Here is a 17,842-nt window from a genome sequence, read left to right on the forward strand (position 1 = left end):
CCTCACAGCACAGAGGCGCGCTCCGGCGAGTACACGCACACACATGCACGAGCACGCAGTTATTTAGAAAAGGGAAATCGCGGCCACTTCAATCACAAATATAGAAATGTGGAAACCAAATGTTAGATAATTGTGAATAGAGGAATGACAACATCTGAACCTTATATTAGTCTCATCCATTTACTTCTATGTGTAGCCTACTAAAATGCAGCTTTAGGTACCGGAACTTTATAGAAATAAATATAGTCTATTTTTCACTTCACTACATTGGCTCATCACTTTAGTTACTAGTTTAGTACGGACTTACATTATTATTATTATTATTAATAAATATAAACTTTGGTATTTAAAGTATATTTTGATGCGAATGGTATTCTGAATGTAGGACTTTTGTGACCAATTATTTATATGTTGTAGAATTGCAACATTAACTCAAGTGAATTATCTGAATTCTTAACTTTAAAGGAAAGGTGAATGCACACACACACACACACACACACACACACACACACACACACACACACACACACACACACACACACACACACACACACACACACACACACACACACACACACACACACACACACACACACACACACACACACACACACACACACACACACACACACACACACACACACACACACACACACACACACACACACACACACACACACACACACACACACACACACACCAGCGTTACAGCTCTGCTGCTCACGCACTTCCACTGACTTGACGGAAGTGCTATAAATAAAAGCGGGCTGCTGAGCAGAGAATAGAGCTGCTGGTTTGTGTAGAGCAGCTCCAGCTCACCACGCAGCATGTGGATCTTTATCACACATCTTATTATTCAGTTGGGTGACTTTAAGGATGCCTTAATATCCAACACTGGGGAGGTACATTGATTAAAAGTGGAGAACTTGTTGGAAGGGTTTTCTTTAATCATGTCAACAGAAATGTAGAAATAATGTTTTAATATTACTAGCACCCACTATCGGTATCATTTTACCAGTGGTTTAAAGTAACTAAGTACATTAATTCAAGTACTGTACTTGTACTTTACTAGAGTAAAGTAAAGTAAAGTTTGTTGCTACTTTGTACTTCTACTCCACTACAATTCAGAGGTAAATTGTGTACTTTTACTCCACTACATGCATTTAACCTTTAGTTACTTTACAGATTTGGAATAATGATGTGATGATTCTTCTTCTTCTTCTTTTAAAGGTTTGATACCAAATTAGTCATTCTGATTCTGCATCATCTAATGAATAACCGACCACATGGGCCCTAAACATGCTTTAATAAGCGGAGCATTTCTCCATGGGGCACCTGCACAAGGTGTGGTACTTCACCATGTGTATAGTTTTTGAGATTTATTTGGATATAATTGCACTTCCATACATGTAGCAAATCAAATAAGGATTTGATAAAATATTGATATCTTTGGACATTTTGTGTCCATCTTCGAAATTGCGAGCCCCAGCTGGCAAATAAAAATCTGTCTTTTGCATCAACCCTTTAGAATCCTTTGTAAGAGTTTCTGTTATTGAGTTGCAGTACTTGGTGTAATTTAAGGTATCACAGTAAGATAAAACATGCCAACTGTAAATGTATTCATGTTGATTTGGTGCTAACAGCACATTAACATCCTTTCTAAAACCCTCACCATCAGCAATTCTATCTGATCACAACTGGGCCCCTCTATAGCTCAGCATGATGATGACTGATGTGTCCCAAAAAGGCCACAATACACAGAAAACACGTTTTTCATTTACATGAACTTTCCTCTGGCACCAATAAATCAAACAAAAGTGTTTTAGTGTGTGATGAGCATGGAGCTGCGATCTCTTTCCTGCTTTCGCCTGTTGAATATGTGTGACCATGTTTCACTCTACTCTAAAGCTTCCTAAGTGGAGAATACATTCATCTTCGCTGCACCTGTCAGCGGGCGTCTGTTAAAAACAACATTTCAGAACAGACAAAAAGAACAGAAAACCGACACCATGGATGACTTTTACAAAATCTGTATTTATAAAAAAAAAAAAAAAGCATAATTTGCAAAGTGTAGTCTATGTTTTTTTTTTTTACAATACCAGTGAAATTTACAAAAACAAGATGGAGCAGGAACAGTTGGAATTGGATGTTTGGCAAGACATGTCAATACTGCACAATATTTAAACAAAAGGCAAGTCAATAACAATTACCCATTTGTCACATATTTCATAGCGCAGGCTGGTTGGTCAGTAGTGGTCAATGGGCATCAGTCACCACACGGTCGCTATGGAAACCAGTTGCAGGGGGTTTTCCCAAGAAGCAAGACTATTCATGTAACTGCAAAATCCCCAAAATGTCGGTCAATATGCCGCAAGGCAAGGCACTGAACCCTGAACACAGCACTGGGCTGCTCATTGGCTACTTGTAAAGAAATGAAAACTATAGGAAGCTCCCGAAAATGGAGGTGAGAAGAAAATCTGAAGTGGTCTCAGCAGGAATGTCAATGAGAGCCTTTTTAATGTATCAAGCAGGAAGATCTTCTCATAACTTCTGATACAAATGATTGGACTTTTTCAGATATGCGAGATGACAAGAAGCGTCATGGAAGTCTCTGTTCTCCGTCTTTAACAGTCGTAGTGTCAACACCGTCAGCCGTCAAGTAGTGTTTGTAAATGTTAAGGCAAGAAATCATGAATATGTACACAAACATACCCTCCAACACAAACACAGCAGTAGAATCTGGGCCATACAAACGTAGTTACAGTCTACCCAAAGATCCATCATTCTACCAGAACACATCAGGGACTTTCACATTGATCATCAAAGGAGAAATGACTGAATGTGGGATAAACAGGAAAAATATAAAATATTATAACAGAGAGTTTGTTTACACGTTGACCTACATGCAGGTAGGACAAGGTGGAAAAAAAACTCTTGGTAACACAATGTAAGGACATACACATAACAGATGGGGCCAAGGTAGGAAACCAAATAACCTGAAAACAAAGGCGAAATGTTTTATCACAGAAGTTTCAATATTTAGAGGTTCAATTGAAATTCTAAGAGGAAAAGACTATATATTTAGAAAAACAAATGTCTGAGTGGTCTGCGTCTTTGTGCTAAATGAGTACCTTAGTATAATATGTTTGAGGATGTTGAGGTGAAAAAGAGGCAGAGCCAAACAATTAAACATAGAATCCTATTCAAATGTCTTTTTGTTCCTGAAGCATCCTCATTTCTTTTTTAGCTTTGATAATATCTAAAAATAGTAGGCAAAATATTACTTTCTTTTTCAAAAAATACACATTTTTCACCCTCATAATATACAGCATGACATTATTCTCAAAATGATTAGATTTCTTTTTGTCTTATCAGTGGTTCTCATACGCTATCAAACGTATACATATTCCGTCCTCTCAAAAGGAACAGCAGGAAGCTCACCAGATCCATTTACCAGCATTCAGCGGATGTGAACTCTATGAAATGTGAGTGAAGAATCAATACGTCCACATCTTATGGTCTAATTTGAGATTCTGCCTGTTATAAAATGAGAAAGTGTCATAACCAAAAAAAACAAAGCTGAATGACCTGGACCACACGTGACGTCATTCGGTCAATCATCATCCACACGTCTCATTAGAAACACGAAGCATCGCAGCATGTTTCCTACTCTGTGAGTCATTGTCACGCATCAGACAGAAAAGCAGCTGAAATGTGCTGTGCGGCCAAAGTACAAAGACGCCTACCAGGAATCCATCTTCAGTGAATGTTACTGGAAAGAGAAAAAGTGTATGATAAACCAACACTTAGCCTGCAGTGTCTCAGAGCTGCTCATGTAAACCAGAGAACACCTGTTTCAGGAAGTGGAAGCTACATTGTTCTGCTCACACCGCTGCTACAACAGGAGAGCATTAAGGGATCCAGAGACAACTCCAAGAAAACACCCGACAGACTACATGCCCGGGAGGACGTTCTCACTAAGGTTCAGGGTGTATTGACCTATCTCTCATCGTTGCTGTGCTTTGCAAGAATGATCAACTTTGTTAGAAAACAAGTTCTAGCTTGGAACACATCCTGCTATTTGCACAAGCCCTCACAGTCATTGGGTTCCACATTAGCACAAGAAGAATAAAAGAAAATGTGCACTGTATCATTAGTGCATACCTACAGCTGTATGTATAGCAGTATAATAGTTCATGACAACAGCGATTGTGCTATGCCATCCTAATCAGTGAAGCCCCTCTCCTGTTTAGTTGCAACAGAAGACATAGAAGGAATGGAAACAGCAGCAGAGAGGGGAATGTGTGGATTTGCATCTCTGTGCCAAACCACCTTCAGAGGGAGGAATAATAACAGAGCCTTATCTCTCGAGCCATCGTCTGTATAAGTGACTGTCCAATGCTACAAGGTACAGTGTGAAACAGGGCATACAAACCAGACCTGAAGTGTAATTCATTTCTTTTTAGCGTCTGCTGGAATTTAAAAACATTTCATTTGCAGTGACTGATCTGGACGTCCTAATGAGTGTTTGTTTTTTCAAGAACTTGTGTCTGACAATAAACATAAACCTGCTATAGTTACATATTGTCATGAAATGAACCGAGCACTGATGGAGGATGGTTTCTTTGCACTGCTGCAGAACTATGATCCAGGTCGGATTATTCTTTTAGCTCATGCATGCGCGCATGTGTGCGTTAGTATTACAGTTGTTGCTAACTAGTGTTCATATTGGATTTCCATAGAAGCGTTTTGTGCCTTAAGCACCCCGGTCATCTGCCCAATGGTCCACTGTCACAGAACACATGATGCACAGCGACTGAAATGCAAACAGAAGCATATCTTCACACAATGTCTTCGTGCTGAGTACTATAAGAGTATCCTTTACCGTTTATAAATAAAGCACTCGTGAGGTGATTCAGGAGCGCTCTGTCAGAGGCCTTAACTAGGAAATCAATTATGAATTGATTGAATAGAATAACGCGATGAGAGCTCTAATCAGCAGCAGCCTGGAACAGCAGCCGCTCTGCGTTTGTTGAAGGAGAGCAATGACTGTCAGAAAGAGAATGTGAACCACAGAATAAAACAACTCCAAACAAACGTGGACTGACAACAAATTCGAGCATTTTCACTTTCTACCAGAATAAACCTCTTTCAGGTGAAATAGTTATTAAAGTTAAAAAAACAGGTAATGGAGAAGCCTATTCTTCTAAAAATAAAAAATGGAGAAATGCTAAAACAGGGCTGGGATTTGTATAAGCTTTGTCAGAATTGTAGTTCCATTCAGTGTTAAGGGGGTGTATTATTGTCCTGGTGATAAAGGGACATCTTCATCACCGAGGTGGATGGACAACAAATCCCATCTGGTCTGGTCTAAAGAAATACAAAATAAAGTCTAGTGTCTGCGTGCTGGAATCAACCGGGAGTGCAGCTTCTATCTCTCGTCAACAGTGCTTCAAAAATCATCACATCTTTCTCTAAAATAACCCATGAAACAAATCAGAATAATAATTATAATAATAAAACAATCACAAAAAAGAGATAGCAAAACATCAAAATTGATATACCTCTCTATGTTCATTGTACTTACACAGGAAAATAAGGAGGAAATAAGAGTAAAACCAAATGTTTAAAAAACCACAACTCCAGTGTTTACCTTTTGACTTAGTGTATGTTTGCTTGTTTACAACAGAAAGCTAGTATTTATATGGCTACAAAATAAAGTCTGTCCGACTCATGTCTGAGTCAGCAGAAGTCCTCCCTCAGTAGTAAGTTCTGGGTGTGATGAGGATAGTGTCTGGGTCTGGGATCTGTCCGCGGGAGAAGCCCTTCAGCGAGAGAATTCATCTTCAGACCGTCGAATGGTGAGATTAAAATGTTGCCCAGCCAATGCCTAAAATCAGCCTGGGGCTCACGGCTCCTTCAAAGCATCCGATTGGTGTGCAAAACCCCCCTTCACACTTCAAATCCAGGTAAGGTCCAAATGGAAAATAAAAAAAACAGACACAATATTTCCAGGTCTTCCATTAAAACAAACATGTTTAAATGAAATGTGATAAAATCACACACACACACACACACACACACACACACACACACACACACACACACACAACACACACACCACACACACACACACACACACACACATCACACACACACACACACACACACACACACAACACACACACACACACACACACACACACAACACACACACACACACACACACACACACACACACACAACACACACACACATCACACACACACCACACACACACCACACACACACTCACACACACACACACACACACACACACACACACACACACACACACACACACACACAACACACACACACACACACACCACACACACACACACACACACACACACACTTATTGCCTCTTTGTGAAAGAGTACACCTCTACAGTTCAGTGATTCACATAAGGAAAAAAGAATACTCCTGCACACCCAGTTTACTCTCTGCAGCTCTCAGCCGTGACCTCTGACCTCTGTGCCCCCCCCCCCCCCCTTTGTGCAGGAGTATTGTGTTCCATCTGAACCTGCACACACTACCCTCCAGAGTGTGGAGCTCTTGGTGTCACAGGTCTCATCTCATCCTGTTCTGCCTCATCAGAGGGACGATGCAGGAGGGGGGGCCCCGCCTTGGTCAGGAAGGGGTGTTTGAGAAGCTCGCTGGCCGAGGACCTCTGAGCTGGGTCCCGCACTAACGTCTTGTCCAGGAAGCCCTTTAGCAGAGGGGAGACCTGGCAGGGGGAGAAAATATTCAGAGTTAGTGAAGATGAGGAACACGTTCAGCCACAGACTCATCCCTCCATGCAGAACTAGTGAAGAAGAGGAGTTCAGCCACAGACTCATCCCTCCATGCAGAGCTAGTGAAGAAGAGGAGTTCAGCCACAGACTCATCCCTCCATGCAGAGCTAGTGAAGAAGAGGAGTTCAGCCACAGACTCATCCCTCCTCGGCACAGCACCAAGCGCCTCGGACAGTCCTTTGTGCCTGTAGCCACCAGGCTGCACAACCAAGGGCTAACCATGTAACTCATTAAAAGTAGCCCGTACTGGACATACATCAAATCTGCAGTTTGTACAAATGACTTTGACCTGCACTCGCATCTGCACACTTACATTTAAATATATTTTAAAAATATGTTCATTCAACTGATCAACGTTTTACCTTGTTGTGACATCTTGTTTTAACAGTTACCATATACTTTTTTTTTTTTTGTATATATCTTTTGACACGCTCTTGCTGCTTTAACTCCTGAATTTCTAAATGGACTTAGTGAAGCTGCATCTTTGGATATGCTTTTATGTATTCCTCCCAAGTAGATCATAAACATATCAACCCACACACTGCAGCCAAACCAACTTCATTTTGAGTGGCTTTATGGTTTAGGAGCAAACTTGCACAAGTAACCAGTGTTACTGGTGTCTGCTTTATCAAAGCTTTATTTAGTTGTCTTAGTGCTTATGTTGATAAAACGCTATCAGTAGTCCAGCTGGGACCTTTGCCATTTCTTTGTTGCTATAAAGAAGCCCTTTAAATAAAAGGTGTTGACACGTTTAAGCCACTACAAAAGGCATAGAACAAAAAGGTCTTAGATTACTCAGCCCATTACCTAAACACAGGCGATAATCCAACCTTGAAAAGTGTCTTTTATTTGTATAACATTTGTGTTATGTTATTATGTGATGATGATGCTTCACATGAAGTGCTCTGCAGCATTTTGTCTTGGTACCTTGTGCAGATTCTTCAGTTTGGGAGGCAGGTTGTCTCGGATCATTTTCATGGCTTTGAGTGGCGGCTCATTGAAGTACGGCGGCTCCCCGTCCACCATCTCTATCACCATGATACCCAGAGACCAGATATCCACCTGGATACAGAGAGAGAGTCACCACGAGAAGAGATGTATTTATGGTGATGTTTCAACATGAACAGAGTGCGAGTGTTACCTCTGGTCCATACGGCAGTCTGGATATGAGTTCTGGTGCCATCCAGTACGGCGTTCCAACCAGAGACTTCCTTCTCTGCACCTCTTTTGACACCTGGGCACAGAAGCCAAAGTCTGACAGCTTCACCTGGAGGCAGAACAAGCCACACAAAGGAATGGTTCAAAAAAGAAAAGAAACGGTATGACTGATGAAAATGGAGATTATTTTTCCTAGAAAGTAAATAACTTAATGACAAATGGTTTTTAGAATCAGAGCATACCTACCCTTAAAAACAGAAGAAAATAGAATAAACTTTGGGTACAACAACAACAGAGAAAAACCTCTCTCACGAGGGACAGACATGCAATATATGTCGTTTGATTAGAATAGACCAACGTAGGATAATTATAGTATAAAAAGGATAACAAAAATATAGATAGACTGAAAACGACATGAAGCATGGGATGGTAAATGGTCCAAAAGCTTTTCTTAGCAGGGTAAGTTTGACTTTAGATTACATAACGATGAAGAAAAGTAATATAAGACATAAAAAGGTGTGTTCCTGCAACATGGAAATAAATATGATCTGAGGCACAGCTTATGCTTCAATAGTCAAGGCGTTCACTCAATGGCATTCCTCTTTGCTACCATCTGCACATCTTTCTAAGAAAGTCTGTGCATGGCAAGTGACAAAGAGAAAAGCTTTGATAAGGCCCACAGGGCTCACTGTTGGCTTCAGATAGCTCAGAAAGAGAAATGAAACAAACCCACTATGAGAACTGGTGCAACACATAAACAACTAACACAGCCAAGACACTGTTACAGAATGTCTGCCACTGATGGGAAACATAAGAAGCATCAGATACACCGCATCAGATACACAGCTGCATCAGATACACTGCTGCATCAGATACACAGCTGCATCAGATACACAGCTGCATCAGATACACCGCATCAGATACACCGCTGCATCAGATACACTGCTGCATCAGATACACAGCTGCATCAGATACACAGCTGCATCAGATACACCGCTGCATCAGATACACCGCTGCATCAGATACACCGCTGCATCAGATACACCGCTGCATCAGATACGCTGCATCAGATACACCGCTGCATCAGATACGCTGCATCAGATACGCTGCATCAGATACACCGCTGCATCAGATACACAGCTGCATCAGATACACAGCTGCATCAGATACACAGCTGCATCAGATACACAGCTGCACCAGATACACAGCTGCATCAGATACGCTGCATCAGATACACAGCTGCATCAGATACACTGCATCAGATACACCGCTGCATCAGATACACCGCTGCATCAGATACGCTGCATCAGATATGCTACATCAGATACACCGCTGCATCAGATACGCTGCATCAGATACGCTGCATCAGATACGCTGCATCAGATACACAGCTGCATCAGATACACAGCATCAGATACACTGCTGCATCAGATACGCTGCATCAGATACGCTGCATCAGATACGCTGCATCAGATACACCGCTGCATCAGATACGCTGCATCAGATACACCGCTGCATCAGATACGCTGCATCAGATACGCTGCATCAGATACACCGCTGCATCAGATACACCGCATCAGATACACCGCATCAGATACACCGCATCAGATACACCGCATCAGATACACTACACCGCATCAGATACACCGCATCAGATACACCGCTGCATCAGATACACTGCATCAGATACACAGCTGCATCAGATACACCGCTGCATCAGATACACAGCTGCATCAGACACACTGCATCAGATACACCGCATCAGATACACAGCTGCATCAGATACACCGCTGCATCAGATACACTACACCGCATCAGATACACCGCATCAGATACACCGCATCAGATGATACGCTGCATCAGATACACCGCTGCATCAGATACACCGCTGCATCAGATACACCGCTGCATCAGATACACCGCATCAGATACACCGCATCAGATACACCGCATCAGATACACCGCTGCATCAGATACACCGCTGCATCAGATACACCGCATCAGATACGCCGCATCATCAGATACGCCGCATCATCAGATACGCCGCATCAGATACACCGCTGCATCAGATACACCGCTGCATCAGATACACCGCATCAGATACACCGCATCAGAGACGCCGCATCAGATACACAACACCGCATCAGATACACTGCATCAGATACACCGCATCAGATACACCGCTGCATCAGATACACTGCATCAGATACACTGCATCAGATACACTGCATCAGATACACTGCATCAGATACACCGCTGCATCAGATACACCGCTGCATCAGATACGCCGCATCAGATACGCCGCATCAGATACGCCGCATCAGATACGCCGCATCAGATACACTACACCGCATCAGATACACCGCATCAGATACACCGCTGCATCAGATACACCGCTGCATCAGATACACCGCTGCATCAGATACACCGCTGCATCAGATACACCGCTGCATCAGATACGCTGCATCAGATACGCTGCATCAGATACGCTGCATCAGATACGCTGCATCAGATACACCGCTGCATCAGATGATACACTGCATCAGATACACAGCTGCATCAGATACACAGCTGCATCAGATACACCGCTGCATCAGATACACCGCTGCATCAGATACACCGCTGCATCAGATACACTACACCGCATCAGATACACTGCATCAGATACACCGCATCAGATACACCGCATCAGATACACCGCATCAGATACACCGCTGCATCAGATACGCTGCATCAGATACGCTGCATCAGATACGCCGCATCAGATACACCGCTGCATCAGATACACCGCTGCATCAGATACACCGCTGCATCAGATACACCGCTGCATCAGATACACTACACCGCATCAGATACACTGCATCAGATACACCGCATCAGATACACCGCATCAGATACACCGCATCAGATACACCGCATCAGATACACCGCATCAGATACACTACACCGCATCAGATACACCGCATCAGATACACCGCTGCATCAGATACACCGCTGCATCAGATACACCGCTGCATCAGATACACCGCTGCATCAGATACACCGCTGCATCAGATACGCCGCATCAGATACGCCGCATCAGATACGCCGCATCAGATACACTAAGCCGCATCAGATACACTACACCGCATCAGATAAACTACACCGCATCAGATACACTACACCGCATCAGATACACCGCTGCATCAGATACACCGCTGCATCAGATACACCGCTGCATCAGATACACTGCATCAGATACACAGCTGCATCAGATACACAGCTGCATCAGATACACAGCTGCATCAGATACACTGCATCAGATACACCGCATCAGATACACAGCTGCATCAGATACACCGCTGCATCAGATACACTACACCGCATCAGATACACCGCATCAGATACACCGCATCAGATACGCCGCATCAGATACGCTGCATCAGATACGCTGCATCAGATACACTGCTGCATCAGATACACTGCTGCATCAGATACACCGCTGCATCAGATACGCTGCATCAGATACACTGCTGCATCAGATACACCGCTGCATCAGATACACCGCTGCATCAGATACACCGCTGCATCAGATACACCGCTGCATCAGATACACCGCTGCATCAGATACACCGCTGCATCAGATACACCGCTGCATCAGATACACCGCTACATCAGATACACCGCTACATCAGATACACTACACCGCATCAGATACACTACACTGCATCAGATACACCGCATCAGATACACCGCATCAGATACGCTGCATCAGATACACCGCTGCATCAGATACACCGCATCAGATACACCGCTGCATCAGATACACCGCTGCATCAGATACACCGCTGCATCAGATACACCGCTGCATCAGATACGCCGCATCAGATACGCCGCATCAGATACACTACACCGCATCAGATACACTACACCGCATCAGATACACTACACCGCATCAGATACACCGCTGCATCAGATACACCGCTGCATCAGATACACCGCTGCATCAGATACACCGCTGCATCAGATACACCGCATCATCAGATACACCGCATCAGATACACCGCATCAGATACACCGCTGCATCAGATACGCTGCATCAGATACGCTGCATCAGATACGCCGCATCAGATACACCACTGCATCAGATACACCACTGCATCAGATACACTACACCGCATCAGATACACTACACCGCATCAGATACACTGCATCAGATACACCGCATCAGATACACCGCTGCATCAGATACGCCGCATCAGATACGCCGCATTACGCCGCATCAGATACACTACACCGCATCAGATACACTACACCGCATCAGATACACTACACCGCATCAGATACACTACACCGCATCAGATACACCGCTGCATCAGATACACCGCTGCATCAGATACACCGCTGCATCAGATACACCGCATCAGATACACCGCCGCATCAGATACACCGCCGCATCAGATACACCGCATCAGATACACCGCATCAGATACACCGCATCAGATACACCGCATCAGATACACCGCATCAGATACACAGCTGCATCAGATACACCGCTGCATCAGATACACCGCTGCATCAGATACACCGCTGCATCAGATACACCGCTGCATCAGATACACCGCTGCATCAGATACACCGCTGCATCAGATACACTACACCGCATCAGATACACTACACCGCATCAGATACACTGCATCAGATACACCGCATCAGATACACCGCATCAGATACACCGCATCAGATACACCGCATCAGATACACCGCTGCATCAGATACACCGCTGCATCAGATACACCGCATCAGATACACCGCTGCATCAGATACACCGCTGCATCAGATACACCGCTGCATCAGATACGCCGCATCAGATACGCCGCATCAGATACGCCGCATTACGCCGCATCAGATACACTACACCGCATCAGATACACTACACCGCATCAGATACACTACACCGCATCAGATACACCACACCGCATCAGATACACCGCTGCATCAGATACACCGCTGCATCAGATACACCGCTGCATCAGATACACCGCTGCATCAGATACACCGCTGCATCAGATACACCGCTTGCATCAGATACACCGCTGCATCAGATACACCGCTGCATCAGATACACCGCATCAGATACACCGCATCAGATACGCTGCATCAGATACCGCTGCATCAGATACACTGCTGCATAGATACACTGCTGCATCAGATACACTGCTGCATCAGATACACCGCTGCATCAGATACGCTGCATCAGATACACTGCTGCATCAGATACACTGCTGCATCAGATACACCGCTGCATCAGATACACCGCTGCATCAGATACACCGCTGCATCAGATACACCGCTGCATCAGATACACCGCTGCATCAGATACACCCGCTACATCAAGATACACCGCTACATCAGATACACTACACCGCATCAGATACACTACACTGCATCAGATACACCGCATCAGATACACCGCATCAGATACGCCGCATCAGATACACCGCTGCATCAGATACACCGCATCAGATACACCGCTGCATCAGATACACCGCTGCATCAGATACACCGCTGCATCAGATACGCCGCATCAGATACGCCGCATCAGATACGCCGCATCAGATACGCCGCATCAGATACACTACACCGCATCAGATACACTACACCGCATCAGATACACTACACCGCATCAGATACACTACACCGCACATCGATACACGCATCAGAACACCGCCTGCATCAGATACCCGCTGCATCAGATACACCGCATCATCAGATACACCGCATCAGATACACCGCATCAGATACACAGCTGCATCAGATACGCTGCATCAGATACGCTGCATCAGATACGCCGCATCAGATACGCCGCATCAGATACGCCGCATCAGATACACCGCTGCATCAGATACACCGCTGCATCAGATACACTACACCGCATCAGATACACTACACCGCATCAGATACACTACACCGCATCAGATACACCGCTGCATCAGATACACCGCATCAGATACACCGCATCAGATACACCGCTGCATCAGATACACCGCATCAGATACACCGCATCAGATACACCGCTGCATCAGATACACCGCTGCATCAGATACACCGCTGCATCAGATACACAGCTGCATCAGATACACTGCTGCATCAGATACACTGCTGCATCAGATACACCGCTGCATCAGATACACCGCTGCATCAGATACACCGCTGCATCAGATACCACGCTGCATCAGATACACCGCTGCATCAGATACACCGCTGCATCAGATACACCGCTGCATCAGATACACTACACCGCATCAGATACACCGCATCAGATACACCGCATCAGATACACCGCATCAGATACACCGCATCAGATACACCGCATCAGATACACCGCATCAGATACACCGCTGCATCAGATACGCCGCATCAGATACGCCGCATCAGATACGCCGCATCAGATACGCCGCATTACGCCGCATCAGATACACTACACCGCATCAGATACACTACACCGCATCAGATACACTACACCGCATCAGATACACTACACCGCATCAGATACACTACACCGCATCAGATACACCGCTGCATCAGATACACCGCTGCATCAGATACACCGCTGCATCAGATACACCGCTGCATCAGATACACCGCATCAGATACACCGCATCAGATACACCGCTGCATCAGATACACTGCTGCATCAGATACACAGCTGCATCAGATACACAGCTGCATCAGATACACCGCTGCATCAGATACACCGCTGCATCAGATACACCGCTGCATCAGATACACCGCTGCATCAGATACGCTGCATCAGATACGCTGCATCAGATACACCGCTGCATCAGATACGCTGCATCAGATACACCGCTGCATCAGATACACCGCTGCATCAGATACACAGCTGCATCAGATACACAGCTGCATCAGATACACAGCTGCATCAGATACACAGCTGCATCAGATACACAGCTGCACCAGATACAACGCTGCATCAGATACGCTGCATCAGATACACAGCTGCATCAGATACACTGCATCAGATACACCGCTGCATCAGATACACCGCTGCATCAGATACGCTGCATCAGATATGCTACATCAGATACACCGCTGCATCAGATACGCTGCATCAGATACGCTGCATCAGATACACAGCTGCATCAGATACACAGCATCAGATACACTGCTGCATCAGATACGCTGCATCAGATACGCTGCATCAGATACGCTGCATCAGATACACCGCTGCATCAGATACGCTGCATCAGATACACCGCTGCATCAGATACGCTGCATCAGATACGCTGCATCAGATACACCGCTGCATCAGATACACCGCATCAGATACACCGCATCAGATACACCGCATCAGATACACCGCATCAGATACACCGCATCAGATACACCGCATCAGATACACTACACCGCATCAGATACACCGCATCAGATACACCGCTGCATCAGATACACTGCATCAGATACACAGCTGCATCAGATACACCGCTGCATCAGATACACAGCTGCATCAGACACACTGCATCAGATACACCGCATCAGATACACAGCTGCATCAGATACACCGCTGCATCAGATACACTACACCGCATCAGATACACCGCATCAGATACACCGCATCAGATGATACGCTGCATCAGATACACCGCTGCATCAGATACACCGCTGCATCAGATACACCGCTGCATCAGATACACCGCTGCATCAGATACACCGCTGCATCAGATACACCGCATCAGATACACCGCATCAGATACACCGCATCAGATACACGCTGCATCAGATACACCGCTGCATCAGATACACCGCTGCATCAGATACACGCATCAGATACCCGCATCATCAGATACGCCGCATCATCAGATACGCGCATCAGATACACCGCTGCATCAGATACACCGCTGCATCAGATACACCGCATCAGATACACCGCATCAGAGACGCCGCATCAGATACACAACACCGCATCAGATACACTGCATCAGATACACCGCATCAGATACACCGCTGCATCAGATACACTGCATCAGATACACTGCATCAGATACACCGCTGCATCAGATACACCGCTGCATCAGATACACCGCATCAGATACACCGCTGCATCAGATACGCTGCATCAGATACGCTGCATCAGATACGCTGCATCAGATACACCGCTGCATCAGATGATACACAGCTGCATCAGATACACAGCTGCATCAGATACACCGCTGCATCAGATACACCGCTGCATCAGATACACCGCTGCATCAGATACACCGCTGCATCAGATACACTACACCGCATCAGATACACCGCATCAGATACACCGCATCAGATACACCGCATCAGATACACCGCTGCATCAGATACGCTGCATCAGATACGCCGCATCAGATACACCGCTGCATCAGATACACCGCTGCATCAGATACACCGCTGCATCAGATACACCGCTGCATCAGATACACCGCTGCATCAGATACACTACACCGCATCAGATACACCGCATCAGATACACCGCTGCATCAGATACACTACACCGCATCAGATACACTACACCGCATCAGATACACCGCATCACATACACCGCATCAGATACACCGCTGCATCAGATACACCGCTGCATCAGATACACCGCTGCATCAGATACGCCGCATCAGATACGCCGCATCAGATACGCCGCATCAGATACACTAAGCCGCATCAGATACACTACACCGCATCAGATACACTACACCGCATCAGATACACCGCTGCATCAGATACACCGCTGCATCAGATACACCGCTGCATCAGATACACTGCATCAGATACACAGCTGCATCAGATACACAGCTGCATCAGATACACAGCTGCATCAGATACACCGCATCAGATACACCGCATCAGATACACAGCTGCATCAGATACACCGCTGCATCAGATACACTACACCGCATCAGATACACCGCATCAGATACACCGCATCAGATACACCGCTGCATCAGATACGCTGCATCAGATACGCTGCATCAGATACACTGCTGCATCAGATACACTGCTGCATCAGATACACCGCTGCATCAGATACGCTGCATCAGATACACTGCTGCATCAGATACACTGCTGCATCAGATACACCGCTGCATCAGATACACCGCTGCATCAGATACACCGCTGCATCAGATACACCGCTGCATCAGATACACCGCTGCATCAGATACACCGCTGCATCAGATACACCGCTACATCAGATACACTACACCGCAGCAGATACACTACACTGCATCAGATACACCGCATCAGATACACCGCATCAGATACGCTGCATCAGATACACCGCTGCATCAGATACACCGCATCAGATACACCGCTGCATCAGATACACCGCTGCATCAGATACACCGCTGCATCAGATACACCGCTGCATCAGATACACCGCATCATCAGATACACCGCATCAGATACACCGCATCAGATACACCGCTGCATCAGATACGCTGCATCAGATACGCTGCATCAGATACGCCGCATCAGATACACCACTGCATCAGATACACCGCATCAGATACACCGCATCAGATACACCGCTGCATCAGATACACCGCATCAGATACACCGCATCAGATACACCGCATCAGATACACCGCTGCATCAGATACACCGCTGCATCAGATACACAGCTGCATCAGATACACAGCTGCATCAGATACACAGCTGCATCAGATACACTGCTGCATCAGATACACCGCTGCATCAGATACACCGCTGCATCAGATACACCGCTGCATCAGATACACCGCTGCATCAGATACACCGCTGCATCAGATACACTACACCGCATCAGATACACTACACCGCATCAGATACACCGCATCAGATACACC

The 17,842-nt window shown here is 45.7% G+C and overlaps 1 protein-coding gene across 1 annotated transcript in view; it reads right to left on the reverse strand.

Annotated features, from left to right (window-relative positions):
- Positions 1–6,328: 6,328 nt before the first annotated feature.
- Positions 6,329–17,842, reverse strand: part of pak4 (p21 protein (Cdc42/Rac)-activated kinase 4) — a 31,256-nt gene continuing 19,742 nt past the window's right edge. The window contains 4 exon segments of the mRNA XM_034115921.1: positions 6,329–6,663; positions 6,665–6,769; positions 7,764–7,898; positions 7,978–8,103. Of these exon segments, the coding sequence (XP_033971812.1) occupies positions 6,613–6,663; positions 6,665–6,769; positions 7,764–7,898; positions 7,978–8,103 (417 nt within the window). The 3' untranslated portion in view covers positions 6,329–6,612.

The sequence above is a fragment of the Trematomus bernacchii genome, unplaced genomic scaffold (assembly GCF_902827165.1).
Source record: "Trematomus bernacchii unplaced genomic scaffold, fTreBer1.1, whole genome shotgun sequence".
Taxonomy (NCBI): domain Eukaryota; kingdom Metazoa; phylum Chordata; class Actinopteri; order Perciformes; family Nototheniidae; genus Trematomus; species Trematomus bernacchii.